The sequence below is a fragment of the Somniosus microcephalus genome, unplaced genomic scaffold (assembly GCF_052327205.1).
Source record: "Somniosus microcephalus isolate GS21.2 unplaced genomic scaffold, FLI_Smic_1.0 unresolved_chr3, whole genome shotgun sequence".
NCBI classification, from domain to species: Eukaryota; Metazoa; Chordata; class Chondrichthyes; order Squaliformes; family Somniosidae; genus Somniosus; species Somniosus microcephalus.
In genome coordinates, this window is record NW_028225181.1 from 68,243,342 (window position 1) to 68,261,847 (window position 18,506).

Genomic DNA, 18,506 nt, shown 5'->3' on the forward strand with positions numbered 1-18,506 from the left:
CCCTGGGCAGCTGGCTGAGCCAGACTGTTCGTAACCGTGGTGTCATATATGAACCCCCACCCCCCTCAGATGAGCTTCCGACTACATATCCACGCCAGCACTAAAACCGCCTATTTCCGCCGCCGGTACATCACCCAACCCCGCCTCTGCCTCAGCTCATCTGCTGCTGAAACCCTCATCCACGCCTTTGTTCCCTCTAGACTTGACTATTCCAACGTACTCCTGGCCGGCCTCCCACATTCCACCCTACGTAAACTTGAGGTCATCCAAAACTCTGCTGCCCGTGTCCGCACGTGCACCAAGTCCCGTTCAACCATTACCCCTTGTGCTCGCTGACCTACAGAGGCTCCCGGTTAAGCAACGCCTCGATTTAAAAAATCTCATCCTTGTTTTCAAATTCCTCCATGGACTCGCACCCCCCCTCCTCCCCCACACACACACAAAGCTAGGTGGGCGTGTGTGCTGTGAGGAGGATGCTGAGAAACTCCAGTATGATTTGGACAGGTTGGGCGATTGGGCAGATGCATGGCAGATGCAGTATAATGTGGATAAATGCGAGGTTATCCACTTTGGTGGCAAAAACAGGAAGGCAGATTATTATCTGAACGGCAATAGATTGGGAAAAGGGGAAGTGCAACGAGACCTGGGTGTCCTTGTGCACCAGTCGTTGAAGGTAAGCATGCAGGTGCAGCAGACGGTTAAGAAAGCAAATGGTATGTTGGCCTTCATAGCGAGAGGATTCGAGTAAAGGAGCAATGATGTCGTGCTGCAGTTGTACAGGGCCTTGGTGAAACCACACTTTGAGTATTGTGTGCAGTTTTGTTCGCCTTATCTGAGGAAGGATGTTCTTGCCATGGAGGGAGTGCAGCGAAGATTCACCAGACTGATACCTGGGACGGCAGGAGTGACGTATGAGGAGAGATTGGGTCGATTGGGCTTGTACTCACTGGAGTTTAGAAGAATGAGAGGGGATCTCATTGAAACTTATAAAATTCTAACAGGACTAGACAGACTTGATGCAGGAAGGCTGTTCCCGATGGCGGGGAGTCCAGAACCAGGGGTCACCGTCTACGGATAAGGGGTAAGCCATTTAGGACTGAGATGAGGAGGAATTTCTTCACCCAGAGAGTGGTGAACCTGTGGAATTCTCTACCACAGAAGGCAGTAGAGGTCAATTCATTAATTATATTCCAGAGAGAGTTAGATATATTTCTTAAGGCTAAAGGGATCAAGGGATATGGGGAGAAGGCAGGGACAGGGTACTGAGCTTGGATGATCTGCCATGATCTCATTGAATGGCGGAGCAGGCTCGAGGGGCCGAATGGCCTACTCCTGCTCCTATCTTCTATGTTTCTATGTTTTTTCTATGTTTCTACCGTTATTTAATGGAATTAAATCCTCTCTACCTCTCTCTCTCCGCCTTTAAAACGCTCCTTAAAACCTCCGTCTTTCTGCCCTAATATCTCCCGATGTGGCTCGGTGTCAATGTTTGTCTGATTACTCTCCTGTGAAACGTCTTAGGACGTTTTACTACATTAAAGGCACTATATGAATGCAAGTTGTTGTTGGAATACCTAGGCTAGGCAGATGGATCATGGAGACCTGGGATTATCGTTAGCAGCATGACTCGATATTTCATCCATAAACCACGCCTGAAATCAAATATAAAGAGGCACATTCTTTGACAACGATACACATAAAACATACCATAGTCACGCTGAAGCAAAGATTCTGCTACTTGAACAGGTCTGGGAGGGTGAAGGGTGGGTGCTGTCCTATTGCACAGCGCTAGAAAGGTATCCATTATAGTGGTATGCTGCAAAGTGCATAATTATGCTCTCAGAAGACACGTCACCATGCAGTAGTTGGGACAGGAAGGACAGTCAGGATCGACAGAGGCTGAGCTCACGGCTGGCTGCTCCACCAGACTGGCGGCAAGGAAGACAAGCCCAGCAACTTCTAATGGACAACCATTTCAATTAGACATTCAAAGGTCACTTCAACACCAGCATTGCTGAACTCATGTTCCCAACGAAACTGATGCACCAAACCCATCCACACCATTAAGCTCTACCCAACCCTGGCCATCAAACATATCAATCCCATTCATTTCCTGCTACCGAAATGTGCCCCAGTAAGAGTGAAAACGTGATTCCAATAAACAGTGCAGGATTCATTATGAATTAATGCCTCCTTATCCCACTGCTTCTCTGTGTCCAGTGCGTCTCCAACTACCTAATGTAAGCGACCTGATGGACGTGACTGAATGTTTACTTGGACACAGATGACTCTTTACCTCCTTCTGCTGGGCCATAAGATTGCCCTGTTAATGCCACATCTAACACTGCAGCGGCTGCCTGAGATTGCACTCTCTGGCTCAGTAGGATGGCAAGGATACAGCAGGACCCTGAGCAACAACTCCCTTCTCCAATATATCCAAGTTTGCTGATGATACAAAGCTGGGTGGGAATGTAAGTTGTGAGGAGGATGCAAAGAGGTGTCAAGGGGATATAGACAGGCTAAGTGAGTGGGCAAGAACATGGCAACTGGAATATAATGCGGAGAAATTTGAAGTTATCCACTTTGGTAGGAAAAATAGAAAAGCAGAGTATTTTTTAATTGGTGAGAGATTGGGAAATGCTGGCGTTCAGAGGGACCTGGGTGTCCTTGTACACGAATCACTCCAAGTTAACATGCAGGTACAATTAGGAAAGCAAATGGTATGTTGGCCTTTATTACAAGAGGATTTGAGTATAAGAGTAAAGACATCTTACTGCAATTATATAGGGCTCTGGCGGACCACACCTGGAGTATTGTGTACAGTTTTCATCTCCTTACCTAAGGAAGGATATACTTGCCATAAAGGGAGTGCAACAAAGGCTCACCAGACTGATTCCTGGGATTGGGAGATTGTCCTTTGAGGAGAGATTGAGGAGACTAGGCCTATATTCTCTAGAGTTTATTAGATTGAGAGGTGATCTCATTGCAACATACACAAGTCTGACAGGGCTTGACAGGGTCGATGCAGGGAGGATGTTTCCCCTGGCTGGGGAGTCTAGAACCAGGGGTCAGTCTCAAAATAAGGGGTCGGCCATTTAGGACGGAGGTGAGAAATTTCTTCATTAGAGGGTTGTGAAACTTTGGAATTCTCTACCCCAGAGGGCTAAGGAGGCTCAGTGATTGAATATATTCAAGACAGAGAAATAGATTTTTTAATATTAAGGGCATCAGGGGATAGTTCAGGAAAGTGGAGATGAGGAGGCGGAGCAGGCTCGAAGGGCCAAATGGCCGCCTGCTGTTCCTGTTTCTTATGTTCTTATCTGTGCCTACGCCTGCCACGCCCCTCATTGTCAAATCTCGCAGTGAGGTTTACCAGAATTTTTACATTTCACAGACCTCTTGTCGATTGAATGGGTGGCTATTAAAAGAACCTTTTTTCTTTGGTTCAGATCCATAATTTTAATTTAATCTTTTCAACCACCGAATCCATGGAGTGTCCGCCCCTGGTGTTTCAGCGCATACGCCACGTCCAGGGCAGTGACCATCCTGCGCTTCACGTGTTCCGTGTAGGTGACCGAGTCTCTGATGATGTTCTCTAGGAAGACCTTCAGCACACCCCGGGTCTCTTCATAGATGAGACCGGAAATGCGCTTGACGCCACCTCGCCGAGCCAGGCGGCGGATGGTGGGCTTGGTGATACCCTGGATGTTGTCACGAAGGACTTTGCTGTGCAGCTTGACTCCACCTTTCACAGAATCACAGAAACCCCACAGTGCAGATAGAGGCCATTTCGGCCCATCGAGCCTGCACCGTCACATATCCCACCCGATCCCCATAACCCCTACACCAACACATATCCCACCCTATCCCCGTAACCCCACGTATTTAATCCCCCTAACACTTAGGGTCAATTTATCATAGCCAATCATCCTAACCCGCACATCTTTGGACTGTGGGAGGAAACCGGAGCACCCGGAGGAAACCCACGCAAACACGGGGAGAATGTGCAAACTCCACACAGACAGTCACCCGAGGCCGGATTCGAACCCGGATCCCTGGCGCTGTGAGGCAACAGTGCTAACCACAATGCCACGGTGCTGCCCAGCCCCTTGCCCCCTTTCCCTCTGCCAGTCATAACTGAAACTTAAGCTATTGCAAAAGAAACAACCCCAGTAATTGAATTGGGAATAAGAGTTTTGGCGCCGCACACTCCTTTTATACAATGCTGGCGGACCAGGTTGGAAACCCATAAATGGGCGGAGTCAGGATGAAAATGAGGACTCCCGGTTCCTTCTCAAGTAGCCAATATTGAACTGCACCCATGGGGGAGATAAGCAAAATACTGCGAATGCTGTCAAATCTGAAATAAAACAGAAACTGCACGGAATATACGCAGCAGGTTGGGCAGCACCTGTGGAGAGAGAGAGAGAGAAATATAATCGATCTTCCTTGTGCCACACCTTGTTTTGGACACAGTTTTGTCTCCTTCAGCTGTGCTTTATTGAAGTCCTTCCCAGTTTTTATCTCCCATTACATGTTTCGGTCCTTCCAGCAGACGACTTTTCCATTGTACCACTGTTCCCTCCACCCCCCTCCCTCCGCCTTTGTGGGGTGTTTCCAGTTCACCCGGGTTTTCACAAGTTAACAGGGGTGGAGGGTGGGGGTGGGGAGATGCCTTCAGTTAGATGCAACCTGGATGAAGGCAGCCTAGACACCTCTTTCACAGAGTGTTGTAATCGCTGATAAGCACAAAGGTTTAATATAATAATGACTGGGAGATGGCTACTCTCCGAGTCCTCCTGACCCTCAGACTTGAGCACCTACCAGCAATCAGTGAAATCCCAATTGTGATCTGAGGTGAAACCTTTGCTTTAGAAAGTAGCTCCAGGGGTTTCAGAATGCAAGGGCCACTCTATGTGTGTTGTCCATCAGCAGCTTTACCAGCAAAAAAATTAATCAGAAGAGCAAATGACAGAATAAACAGCCACTTGCCAATATACAGACAAGACTACTAGGAATCATTCCTAATAGAAATGTTACTCCATCTCCCCATATTTCCAATTGCATGTGATTACTATGGTTTACAATACTAATCAATCTTTGCTAGATAGGAAGGTCTATGGATGCAACATTAATATTTTGTGGCCTATTTCTCAGTAATTGTTTTCCATTGTTTCCCTAAACCTCTCTGTCTCTCAACCTCTCTTTCCTCCTTCAAGACACTCCAAAAAACCTACCCCTTTGACCAAGCTTTTGGTCATCCACCCTCATCTCTCCTTATGTGGCTCGCTGTCAAATGTTGTTTGATAATCGCTCCTGTGAAGCGCCTTGGGACGTTTTACTACATTGTTGTTGTTTTGTGCACCTCTTAAGTTAATATGCAGCATATTCCTTTCTTTCCTGTGAAATTGGAAGTGGTAGAGAACCAGGAGCCAATGTCGGCCGACAAGAGCAGGGGTGATTTGTGAGCGGGACCTGGTGCGGGATAGAAAGCGGGCAGCAGAGTCTTGGATCAGCTGAAGTTTGCCGAGGATGAAGGAAGGGAGAAACAACAACAGAAAATGCTGAAAAAACTCAGCAGGTCAGGCAACATCCGTGGAGAGAAATTTGAGTTGACGTTTCGGGTCGAACCCTTATCGACCCGAAACGTCAACTCAAATTTCTCTCCACGGATGCTGCCTGACCTGCTGAGTTTTTCCAGCATTTACTGTTGTTGTTTCGGATTTCCAACATCCGCAGTATTTTGCTATCATACTAATGAAGGAAGGGAGGCTGCCCAGGAGAGCCTTGGAATAGCCGTGCCTGGGGGGCGACAAAGGTACGGATGTGACTTTCAGCAGCAAATGGTCTGAGGCAGGGGTGGAGGCAGGCGATGCCACAGGGGTGGAAGTAGGTGATATTCGTGATGGAGAGTAAGGGGAGAAACCCAGGGGCTAGATTTTCACCTTAGCACTCAGGCGTAAAACGACTGTTGCGGATCGGCTGCCCGTTAATTAAACCGCCCGATTTTCATTCCGTTGAATTTAATGTAGTGAAAATTGGATGACTTCTATAACAGGAAGACTCGCCAGATTCAACCCCCAGACTGAGCCTTATGACATTTATGAACTAACAAAGCAGGTTCACTCCTAAGTTAGAAATTTCTTCCAAATCCATGGGAATCTTGAATTGTTTTTTTTATTGTTTTGAAAGCCTCTTGCATTAATATACAACATTCCTTTTCTTTTAAATTGGAGGTGTTAGGGAGCCAGGAGCCAAAGTAGGTCAGCAAGGGCAGGGGTGATTTGTGAGAGGGACCTGCTTTCAGCTGTTGCTCTGTGGGTAGCACCCTTGCCTCTTGAATCAGAAGGTTGTGGGTTCAGAACCCCCACTCCAGAAACATCAGCACACAATCTAGGCTGACACTCCAGTGCAGTGCTGAGGGAGCGCTGCACTGTCGGAGGTGCAGTCTTTTGGATGAGACGTTAAACCGAGGCCCCGTCTGCTCTCTCAGGTGGATGTAAATAGATCCCAAGGGCCACGATTTCGAACAAGAGCAGGAGAGTTATCCCCGGTGTCCTGGCCAATATTTATCCCTCAATCAACATAACAAAAACAGATTATCTGGTCTTTATCACATTGCCCATTTGTGGGAGCTTGCTGTGCGCAAATTGGCTGCTGCATTTCCTACACTGCAACAGTAACTACACTTCAAAAGTATTTCATTAGCTGCAAAGAGCTTTGGAACATCCTGAGGTCATGAAAGGCGCTACACAAATGCAAGTCTTTCTTTACTTAATCACATGTTTTTTTAACTTGTCACAAACAAGGCTTTTCGTTCAGCCTGTTATACCGAACGCTCAACCATTCCGTCCAGGGAGATCAAGACTGCCATGCTTCTTCAGCCTGGGGAGAACTGGACAAACAGGCCAGGTTGCTTTCTTCAGTGCCCAGGTGTAGTGCTTGGCAGGGCAAAAGCTCCAATGGCAGAAATTGGAACAAAAAGCATATCCTTCCATTGTACTGGTTTGTGACCAAATTTTAACCTGGTCTTATGTAGTCATGAAAATCTATAATGAATCTAAAAATGCAAAATTGGAGAATTTCCCCAGTCTCCTTTACGTTCTAAACATTGGTGATTTTAGCAAAGATGGCTATAAAACGGAGGATAGGAGTTAATGGAAGTTTCATGGACTGGCAGAAAATGGGAAGTGGTGTCCTACAGGGACCACCGTTGTTCACCTTATAGATATATATATATAAATGATTTAGACTCAGAAATCGGAGATCTAGAGTCGAAATTTGCTGATTGGCATATAGGAACAGAAGGAGGCCATTCAGCCCCTCGAGCCTGTTCCACCATTCAATGAGATCATGGCTGATCTGTATCTCAACCCCCTCTACCAACCTTGTTCCTGTGACCCTTAATAACTTTGCCTAACAAAAATCGATCAATTTGATACCAAATTGGGGTGAGGTTGGGGGGGGGGTAGAGCTAATAATGTGGGGAGCTACACCAAAACACAGGAAGATATAAACAGGCTTGCAGAATGGGCAGAAAAATGGCAAATGAAATTCACTATAGCTAAGTGTGAGGTGGTTCATTTTGGTAAGTGGAATAAGGAGGCCACTTATTCCTGGGAATACAGATACAGTACATAAATTGCTAACTGAAGTAACACACCTTGATAAGGTCATAAAGAGTACAAATAAATTACTGAGGTTCATTGCTGGAGAAATTGAATAAAAAAGCAGAGATGCCAATTTATATAGAACCTTGGTTAGACCACCACTGGAGTACTGTGTACTGTTCTTGTATCCATATTACAAAAAGGATACTGAAGCATTGGGAAAACTGCAGGAAAGACTTACAAGAATGTTTCCAGAATCGAGAGCACGGGAACTATCAGCAGGCTGGGGTTCTTTTCTCCGGAGAAGTGATGACTATGAGGAGACCCGATCAAGGTCTTTCAAATTAGGAAGGGGTTCTATGGGGTGGATGTGGAGAAATTGTTTCCACTTGTGGGTCCAGAACAAGTGGGCTTAAACATAAGAGAGCCACTAACAGATCAAATAAGGAATTCAGGAGGATTATTTTGACACAGAGAGTGGTGAGAATGTGGAACTGGCTGCCACATGGAATGGTTGAAGCAGAGAGCACCGGTGCATTTAAGGTAGGCTTGATGCATACATGAGGGAGAAGGGACTAAAGAAGGAAAGACTTGCATTTATATAGCACCTTTCATGACCACCAGACATCTCAAAGCGCTTTACAGCCAATGAAGTACTTTTGGAGTGTCGTCACTGTTGTAATATGGCAGCCAATTTGCCTACAGCAAGCTGCCACAAACAGCAACGTGATAATGACCAGATAATCTGTTTTTGTTATGATGGCTGAGGGATAAGTATTGGTCCCAGGACACTGGAGAGAACTTCCCCTGTTCCGAAATAGTGCCATGGGATCTTTTACATCCACCTAAGACGGCAGACGGGACCTTGGTTTTAACGTCTTATCTGAAAGACGGCACCTCCGACAGTGCCGCACTCCCTCAGCACTGCACTGCAGTGTCAGCCTAGTTTTATGTGCTCAAGTCTCTGGAGTGGGACTTGAACCCACAACCTTCTGACTCAGAGGCGAGTGTGCTGCCCACTGAGCCACAGCTGACACTGTAGTACAGTGCAGAATAGAGGGCTAGGGTGGGAAGGGGCAATTCGAGTGGTAGGAGGTTTGTGGGCAGTATAAACATCGGCATCGAGCAGTTGGGCCAAATGGTCTGTTTCTGTGCTGTAGATTCTATATTGACCATTGAACCAGATCTCAGTCTCTGCCTCTGGTCTTAGTATGGCCTCAGTTGTCCACCGATATAAAAGTCCTTTTACATTAATAACAAAACTATTTGTTGCTGGAAAAAGAAACAAAGAAAGACTTGCATTACTACTGCTTTGGTCTGGCGGGTAAAGCTTATGATGGGATGTCTAGTTTGGCCATCCATCCGATGGCCTCCTGAGATGCCGAGCGGAGAAATGAGGTGCCTCCCACAACAGATCTTTAGTGGGCATGTGTGATGTGTTCCATGGTCTGGGACTCATGGCCACAGTCGCACATCGGGTCGTCCCTCATCTTCCACTTGTGGAGCGGCTGGCCGCAGCGTCCATGTCCTGTGCGGATTGGGTTGAGCGCTGTCCGCTGTCTTTGAGCGAGGTCAAAGCCAGGGGCCTCTGCTGTTGAGTCAGTGATGAGGTGTCGGTTCTTTATGTTGCATGCATCCCACGAATCTGTCCATCTGGATAGTGGGTCGATACCAGCTGCATCAAAAGTGGCTGCTGTTTCCCAGAATGGCCGGTGCAACTTTCAGCGCCTTCGTGGTGGGTTTATCCAGTCTTTGTGAATGGGAAGGTCGATGTTGCTCATGATTTCTTCCATCTCATGGAGCATGGTGGCATCGTGGTGAATGGCAGGCGGGGCAATGTGGGACTGCACCGGGAGCAAGTTCAGTTGGAATGGACTTAAGCATCCCTGACACCGTCCTCAGCACCTTTCACCACCTCAGGATGTCTCAAAGTGCTGTACAGCCAATGAAGTATTTTGAAGTGCAGTCGCTGTTGTAATGTAGGAAACACGATTTTCACATGACTGCATATAATGATATTTCAAGCACCAGGCAGAATGGAGATGATTCGGAAATACCTGCATCAATCATGCCTGGAGACCACACAGCTGTAAATGACTGGGATTAATTTTAAGCATATCATTTCTATTATGGAACTATCCTCCACTCACGGCATTTCATTGGAGAAATAAACTCACTATTATCGGGAGACTTTGCTGTAGTTTCGATCATGAGTTATGTTTCCTGTAGTTTGTTAAATAGACTTTGTTTGCTGTATGCTGAGTAATAGGCTGTTTAATCCTGTTGTGACGTGTTTTAAAATATGGTTCAATCTTTTTTTATTATTCATTCATGGGATGTGGGCGTCACTGATAAGGCCGGCATTTATTGCCCATCCCTAATTGCCCTTGAGCTGCCTTCTTGAACTGTGACGTGATGATAATCCCGTTGAATGTCAAGGGGAGGTGGCTAGACTCTCTCTTGTTGGAAATGGTCATTGCCTGAAACTTGTGAGTTGCGAATGTTACTAGCCACTTATCAGCCGAAGCCTGAATGCTGTCCAGGTCTTGCTGCATGCGGGCAAGGACTGCTTCATTGCCTGAGGAGTAATTGGTGTAAGACAAGCCCGAATTCAAAGTTTGAAGAGCGCAACCAGATCGGATGCACCCGCCCAGGGAGGGGGAGGGGGGTATTGAAAGTTTGAAGAATGCAGCCAAATTTGATGCGCCTGCCCATTGAGGGGAGGTGGGTGTTGGGTTGTAGGTTTGAAGAATGCTGTCCCATTGCATGTCAAGGGGAGGTGGCTAGGCTCTCTCTCTTGTTGGAGCTGGTCATTGTCTGGCACTTGTCAATTATCAGCCCAATCCTGAATGTTGTCAGGGTCTTGCTGCAGGCGGGCAGGGACTGCTTCGTTATCTGAGGAGTAATCGGTGTACTCTTTTGATTGGGTACTTAAACAAAATGTCTGTAAATTAATAAAACTTTAAATAAAACTTAATAAATTAAATTAAAATTTGATTGTCCGGGTTGATAATGCACTCCAGTCCCCGCAGCGCCCACCGGTCGCGGAATGGAGTAATCGGTGTGAGGCAAACCCGAATTCAAAGTTTAGTTCGCATGGTTAATGTAATGGATGCACCACCTCGGGTGAAAGAGGGGTTGTAGGTTTGAAGAATGCAACCAAAAGGGATGCACCCGCCTCAGGAGAGGGAGGGGTTGAAGGTTTGAAGAATGCAACCAAAAGGAATGCACCCGCCTAGGGAGAGGGAGGGGTTGAAGGTTTGAAGAATGCAACCAAATCTTTCCACGCTCACACTCACACAGAAAGAGTCGCAGGCGGCGCTCGGCCACGCGCCGGGTCCCGGTGGAGGAGTTGCCTCTGGACCGTCCGCCTTGAGCTTACAAAAGGCGCGGCCGCCGCCGCCGCTCGGCAGCTGGACTCGGCGCGGTGAGGAGCGCGGAGCAGCCGGAGGAGGGGGGGAGGCGCTGAGCGGAGCAGCTGGACTCGGCGCGGTGAGGAGCGCGGAGCGGCCGGAGGAGGGGGGGAGGCGCTGAGTGAGCGAAAAAATAAAATGGCTTCGGGCGACCAGACCAAAGGCCCGGCCCGAGGCCGCAAGGCCAGGAAGAGGAGGAGCCCAGCCCAAGGCGCGGCCGGCGGGCGGGCCCACGGTGTCGGGCCACATCCTGCAGGCGGTGGCGGCTTCCAGGGAGCGGCGCGGCCTGTCGCTGGCCGCCGTCAAGCAGGCGCTGTCGGCCGCCGGTTACGACATGCCGCGCGTCAACTGGCGGGTGAAGCAGGCGGTGCGGAGCCTGGTGACCGAGGGCTCGCTGGTGCGGCCGGCCGGCAAGAACAAGCCCAGGGGCAGAGGAGGAAGGAGGCCGGGGGCGGTGATCCTGCTGCTGCTGCCGCCCGCCGGAGAAAGGCCGAGAAGAGGGCGGGCGGGGTCCGCCAGGGGGCGAGGCCCATCGGGCGACCCGGGAGCCGTCGGGGGCCCCAGGTCCCCTCCAGGGGCAGGAAGCCCGGGAGCTGCCGAGACCAGAAGGCGGCAGCAGCCCCACGGGCAAGACTGAAAACCCCAAAACAGAAATACTACCCGTGTGAACCGAAACAACAGGCTCTTTTCAGAGCCACCACGCCCTTCAGATGAAAGAGGTTGTTCCAGAATTATACAATAAATATCTTTATTTTTAAATCATTGCTGCGGCCGATAAACCCGAGAATCTTCGAATGATCCTGGCGGTTGTCCTCCAGCTCTCGGGAGCCTTTGCAACCAGCTGCGGCCGTCGTGAAGCATCTTGCAGACTAGAATGAGTTGGAGAAAAAATAGTCACAGAAATGATTGGTAGTCATTGGATTAAGAGTTGGAATTGTGTTGGTGTTTCTGCTCCATACGATCATCCATGTCGCCCTACTTTACCTCATGTTTCCAGCGTATTCTGCAGTGAGTGTCTCACTTCCTGACTCCAAGCCTTTCCACCATCTACAAGGCACAAGTCAGGAGTGTGATGGAATACTCTCCAGTGTGGACCATCGACAAGATGCACTGCAGCAACTCGCCAAGGCTTCTTCGGCAGCATCTCCCAGACCCGCGACCTCTTCCACCTAGAAGGACAAGGGCGGCAGGCGCACGGGAACACCACCACCTCCAAGTTCCCGTCCAAGTCACACACCATCCTGACTTAGAAATATATCGCCGATCCTGCATCGTCACTGGGTCAAAATCCTGGAACTCCCTCCCTAACAGCACTGTGGGAGTACCTTCACCACACGGACTGCAGCGGTTCAAGGGGGCGGCTCACCACCTCCTCCTCAAGGGCGACTAGGGATGGGCAATACAAGCTGGCCTTGCCAGCGATGCCTACATCCCGAGAATCTTTTTAAATACCAAATAAATTGCCTCAGGTTCAGCATTTGTGTACTATGCCATAAGGATTTCAGTAAATAGCTAATATTGCAGTGGCCTTTTTAAACAGAAGCGATTAAGTGCATATATTTTTTTCTTAGACAATCTCTTTTGTAGTTTCTGGGACCCGTCTAATTTGTATATTATGGGGAGTTCCAGAATTGTTGTGGCTCGAATGAATTTATTTCGCATCAGACATTTACTGTGGACGTGTCACATGAGAGTATGAGATTTTATATATATATATATAGCTTCGGGGTTTTGCTCCAGCAAATTAAGGTTTCCCCATTCCTTGCGTGGCAGCGGCTTCTGGCAAAAAAAACTTGATAGGTGACTGTGATTTGTGCAGACTGAACATGTGGTATGTCAAGGATCAGCCAATTGGAATAGACAATTTGGCATCCGTCATTAGCATAAAGCTGTGTATATAAAGGAGGGGTTGCGGGCTGCAGTTCGATGTTGCTTTGTGTTTTTATTAACCAGTCGAGGTGGAGAAGGAATTGAAGGGCTTGCCATGCCGACTGCTGCTGCTGTTTCCACCAGTTCCACCACAGCCGGTGTCAAGGGCGCCGTCACCAAGAAGGGTTCGAAGAAAACCGCCATGAAAATGACCAGGAGAGGGGACAGGAAGCACAGGAGGAGCAGGAAGCAGAGTTACAGCATCTACATCTACAGGGTGCTGAAGCAGGTCCACCCCGACACCGGCATCTCCTCCAAGGCCATGAGTGTCATCAACTCGTTCCTCACCGACATCTTCGAGCGCATCGCCTGCGAGGCCTCCCGCCTGATCCATTACACCAAACGCCAGACCATCTCCTCCCGGCCGGGAGATCCAGACCGCCATCCGCCTCCTGCTGCCCGGGGAACTGGCCAAGCACGCCGTCTCGGAGGGGACCAAGGCGGTCACCAAATACACCAGCTCCAAGTAGAGTCCCCCTCCCAAAATAAAACCTGCAATTAAATCACCAAACGGCTCTTTTAAGAGCCACTTCGCAAAGCCTTAAAACGGAGCTATAAAACAAAACCGAGACCCCTGAACAAATACTTCTGTTAGGCTGTATGTTAATGCAATGAATTGCCAAATTAATCATCCGGTTCATCCATCTACATGTGGTGCGTTCTATTTATGAAAGCTGTTTTAATTCGCATTTCTTACTTGTGAGTATAAGTCCCTGAAGAGATTGGGGAATTCACGGGGAAGGGGGCAATCGGTGCTCAATAACTCCGAGAACAAGGATTTCGGTTGAAACCAAGGCTCTTCCCTGCCAGTTGAAGAATTTACTCTTGATATTGAAACCCAGGAGTACAGCGAAGATCAATGTTGCCGGACCGCCAATATTGTGGAAAAAAGCGGGTAAAATAGGAGGTCGCTCAAGCATTAATGTTCAGTGACGCCACATTTCGGTTTAGGAAGACCTTTGTTTTGTACAGGGAAGGGGAGAACTTGGAGACAAGAAATCATTGAGACCGCGACTTGGAGTAGGAGATAAGACGGACACATTTCCCCAGATCAAGAAATCTGCACAACTCGCATTTACAAACGACATTTAAGGTCGAAACACGTCCCAAGACGCTTCACGGGGGAAAGAGATGAAGAGACGCTCAAGTCTTTACAGAGAGTTGAGCTAAAGATACATGAAAAAAACATAAGATTCAGAAGAACTTAATAATAATAATAATCAACTTTATTGTCATTGTTAGTGCACAAGTGCAGTACAATGAAATGTAGGCTTGCGGCTCCCGAGAGTGTACATTTAGATTAAGACATTTAACATTCGACATTCATTTGACTTGTAATACATAAACATAAACATAATAAAGTGCATTGGCAGATGTGCAGGCTTTAGAGTTTATTTGTGGAGTTCAGTAGGACGACAGCCCTGGGAAAGAAGCTGTTCCTAAATCTGGTCGTTCGGGTGCGAATGCATCTGTAGCATCTCCCAAATGGCAGGAGGGCGAACAGACTGTGGCTGCGGTGGGTAGGGTCTTTGATGATGGTCAGTGACCTCCGTAAAGAGCGAGAGAGAATGTCTCTGGGGATATATCATCGCTCTGAGGTGATACACGCTTTGGAAAGAAGGCGACTTTGTTTTGTGTTTTGTTGGAAGGCATTTTTCAGGAGATGAGACCTTTGGCTCTGCAGCGTCTGGTTCGCCTGGTTAAATAGCGCGGGCTGCTGGAAACTCTTCATCCCCCAACACATACTGAGATAGAGAGAGAGAGAGAGAGAGAACAGGTCCCAGCCCAAGCCATGGCCGACACTCTCCCTGCCAGGAACACCAGGAGGAAGATCAGGACTGCACCCCCGGCCAGGAGACCCGGCGCCACCGTGTCCCAGCAGTTCCTGGAGGCGGTGGTGGACACCAAGGAGTGCCGGGGGCTCTCGGCTCTCAAGAAGGTCCTCTCGGGCCGCGGCTCTGACGTGGCCAGAAACAACTGGTGGGTCCACCAGGCGGCCCGGAGCCTGGTGACCAAAGGCTCACTGCTGCAGCCCACCGGCACCGGTGCCTCGGGATCCTTCAGGCTCAGCAAGAGGTGGGGTGACCGGGAGGAGGAGGAGAAACCCAAGAGGGAGCCCGCCGCTGCCGCCAGGGAAAGGAGCAGGAGGAGGAGGAGGATTTGGACATGAGTCTAGGTTCGGATCGGTCATCGCCCTGTGGTTAGCGGAGCGGGCTCAGGGGCCGTGTAGCCTGATCCTGCTCCTATTTTGTGTGTCTAATTCTGTTAGATGCAGTAGATGGTTCTGTGATAGTGGATTGGCAGTTAGGATCAGATCAGCCATGATCTTACTGAATGGCGGAGCAGACTCGAGGGGCCGATTGGCCTACTCCTGCTCCTATTTCTTATGTTCTTATGTTCTTATGAAGCAAGGTGTGGTCAGGAAAGCGGCGCCCAGGAGCAGAGGCTCGCCCAGGAAGACCAAGAAACAGGGCGCCACCAGGAAGGGGGCGAGGAGGGCCACCGCCCGCAAACCCAAGGGCAGGAAGGCGGCCAGGGCTGAAGGGAAAGGCAAACGCCAGCGTGCCAAGCCGAGAAAGCTGGCCAAACAACCGGAGCAGGAAGCGGACCAAACCCCCGCTCAGGAGGAGACCTCCCTTTCGGAGAAAGAAAGCCAAGTTTGCTCAGACCAAGAGGACAGCTCCTGAAGGGGAGACCAATCAGAGGATGAATACCTTCAATATCAAACGGCTCTTTTCAGAGCCACAAAAAACATTCACAAAGAGCCGGACCGGAGGGTTGGGTGTGTGAAAAAAGGAACATTGCAATTGACCCGATGGTATAAGACCAAAATCATCCTTATTGAAAAATAGAAAACCAATTATTTCCCCATTACAAAACTGGAAATTATTAAAAATTCGATTGAGTTTTAATTCCTGAAGTATACCTTCCAGGAATAATATAATATATGAACCAATATTGGTTTTTAACTCCTATTTTAAAGGTGGTTAAATTGACAGCAGCAGAGCTGTGATAGATTGTAGGGCGGGAGAATCGGAAGACCAGGAGTCCTCAGCCTTGGCGCCACTTTCAACAGTCCTCAGCCAGCTCCGCAACCGCAGCTTTTGCCTCAAATTGTTCATTTTGTTATATTTCTCGCTTCAGCAATGAGACTATCTGAAAATTATAAATGGTTGAAATCCAATCCTGTCGTGCAGCTGATGATTGTTGCTGCAAGTATTTATTGCAATGGGCATATCGTGAAACTATAAACGTCTTTATGAACTCCTGCGGTTGTGGCGATGCCTTGTAGATAGCATTTAAATTCTGTTAGTTAGTGACACGATTTCGGTAGGTCAGTCGTCTTCGCCACTTGAATGTGTAAGAATCAACGTTGAAACAACAATAATGAGCTATTTTCGCTTCCATTGTGTGCTTCCGATACACTTTTAATAGCCGAGCTGAGATTGTCTTTGTCAAGACCACCAATTTACATTTTTTAACGTAAAGAAACGGATGGTATCGCAGAATACAACCTCCAAAATGCTGGGGAAATTCCTACAAAACGTGGTACTAAAATTCAGGCACCATAAACCAGGTGGCCCTACTTATAAACACATGGAATTTTAGAATGTGGTCTCCAACGTACTGGTGAAATGTTTGGGACTTCCCAACATCCCAGGTAATAGGATTTGGTCACCAAGAACCAGTGTGTGATTGTGCAGACCCAGATCGATGAGTAGCCCCACAACCTATCAGCAACATTCAACACAACGCTTGAGAATGGAAGTTGCAGGTGATCCTTTCAAATGTTTATTTTCAAAAGTACAGCTCCGTGACCATGGCCGAAATTAATAGAACCTATGGGGTAAAGGCCACAAAACAGCATCGACATCTAAATGACATGACCTGCTGCATCAACGCATTGAAATGAAAATGCTGCTTATTGCCTGTTGGATCTTCTTGGGCACGGCGGCCGCAGATCTAATGTGCATGATCTCTGCCCAAACTTGCGGTAGGCAGCCCTCTGATTATCGCTATTGATAGGACGTGGCCTTCTCAAACATCCGCTCTCCTGTGAATTCAAAACCCCTCGGGTGTTTACAAGCTCTCCCATGCCACGACTTCAAATTATATAGTGCCTTTCAAATCCTCTGGACATCCCAAAACACCTGACAACCTAAGATTACTCTTCAATGAAGGAACAGCCAGACAATGTGTTTTAGGTGGTGTTGGCTGAGTTGTGAAATGTTGGTGACATAGGAACAGGAGTTGGCCATTCAGCCCTTCCAGTCTGCTCTGCCATTCAATTAGATCATGGCTGATCTGTACCTCAACTCCATGTACCCACCTTAGCTCCGTATCCCTTCATATCCTTACAAAGGTGGTTGGGACACGGAGACACCTTTTTCTTCTTCAATTACTGCTACGGGACTTATATCCACCCGAACTGAAGATTTCACCTGAATGACTGTGTAAGGGTAAACCGGGAGAGCTTCTTCTCGCCTCTGGTATAAAGGGTCGACGTCCGCCTTATTCCCTATCAATCACTCAGAGTCCTGCGAGGCCTCCCGCCTGATCCATTACACCAAACGCCATGCCTGGAGGAGTCAGTGTTCCACGTATATATGGAGTGTGAGAGGTTGCAGCCCCTCTTTCATTACCTGAAGGGGCTGCTCCTCGATTTTTGGTTGCACTTCAGTCCCACGCTCTTGATCTACGGCCACCCGGTGCGGAGGGGAGCGGGCAGGTTGGAGGACCTCCTTGTAGGCCTGCTCCTGGGCCTGGCTAAAAAAGCCATCAATTGGTCCAGGCAGCGGCGGTCGAGTGGGTCGTCCAGCCAGATTGCCTGCCTCTCTTCCGCGGCCATGTTCGCGCCTGGGTGGCCCTGGAGATGGAGCACGTGGTGTCTGCCGGCACGCTTGAGTACTTCCGCGACTGGTGGGTGGCGCGGGGACTGGAGTGCATCATCAACCCGGACCACCAAATTTTAATTTGATTTGTTTAAGTTTTATTTGAACTTTTGTTAATTTACAGTCAATTTGTTTAAGCACCAACCAAAAGAGTGCACCAAACGCCAGACCATCTCCTCCCGGCCGGGAGATCCAGACCGCCGTCCGCCTCCTGCTGCCCGGGGAACTGGCCAAGCACGCCGGACCATCTCCTCCCAGCCGGGAGATCCAGACCGCCGTCCGCCTCCTGCTGCCCGGGGAACTGGCCAAGCACGCCGGTCCATCTCCTCCCGGCCGGGAGATCCAGACCGCCGTCCGCCTCCTGCTGCCCGGGGAACTGGCCAAGCACGCCGTCTCGGAGGGGACGAAAACTGTCACCAAATACACCAGCTGTAAATAAAGCCTCTCGTTCCTCCCACCTTAAAAACTCAACCCAAAGGCTCTTTTCAGAGCCACTCACCAGATCCAGAAGGGACTATTTATTTTCATTTGCCGAATGACATTTGAAATATGGACAGCATAAAGAACGAAACTCTTTAAAAAAATGTTTTATCATCCTTTCTTTATTTAACCCTCACTTTCATTTTTTTGTCGTATGTTCAGATTTTGCTGGTGTGTTTTTG

General features: G+C 48.6%; 2 protein-coding genes and 1 pseudogene across 2 annotated transcripts in view; 2 read left to right on the forward strand and 1 right to left on the reverse strand.

Moving 5' to 3' along the window:
- The window catches only part of LOC147091868 (uncharacterized), an 82,967-nt gene that overhangs the window by 23,918 nt on the left and 40,543 nt on the right, over positions 1-18,506 (reverse strand). The gene's annotated exons all lie outside the window — the stretch shown is intronic.
- Positions 12,762-14,251, forward strand: LOC147091869 (histone H2B type 1-A-like; annotated as a pseudogene).
- On the forward strand, positions 14,745-15,639 carry LOC147091870 (histone H1.4-like). The gene is made up of 2 exons (XM_085976461.1): positions 14,745-15,104; positions 15,361-15,639. Exons 1-2 carry the CDS (start codon positions 14,745-14,747, stop codon positions 15,637-15,639), a joined length of 639 nt encoding a protein of 212 aa, XP_085832587.1.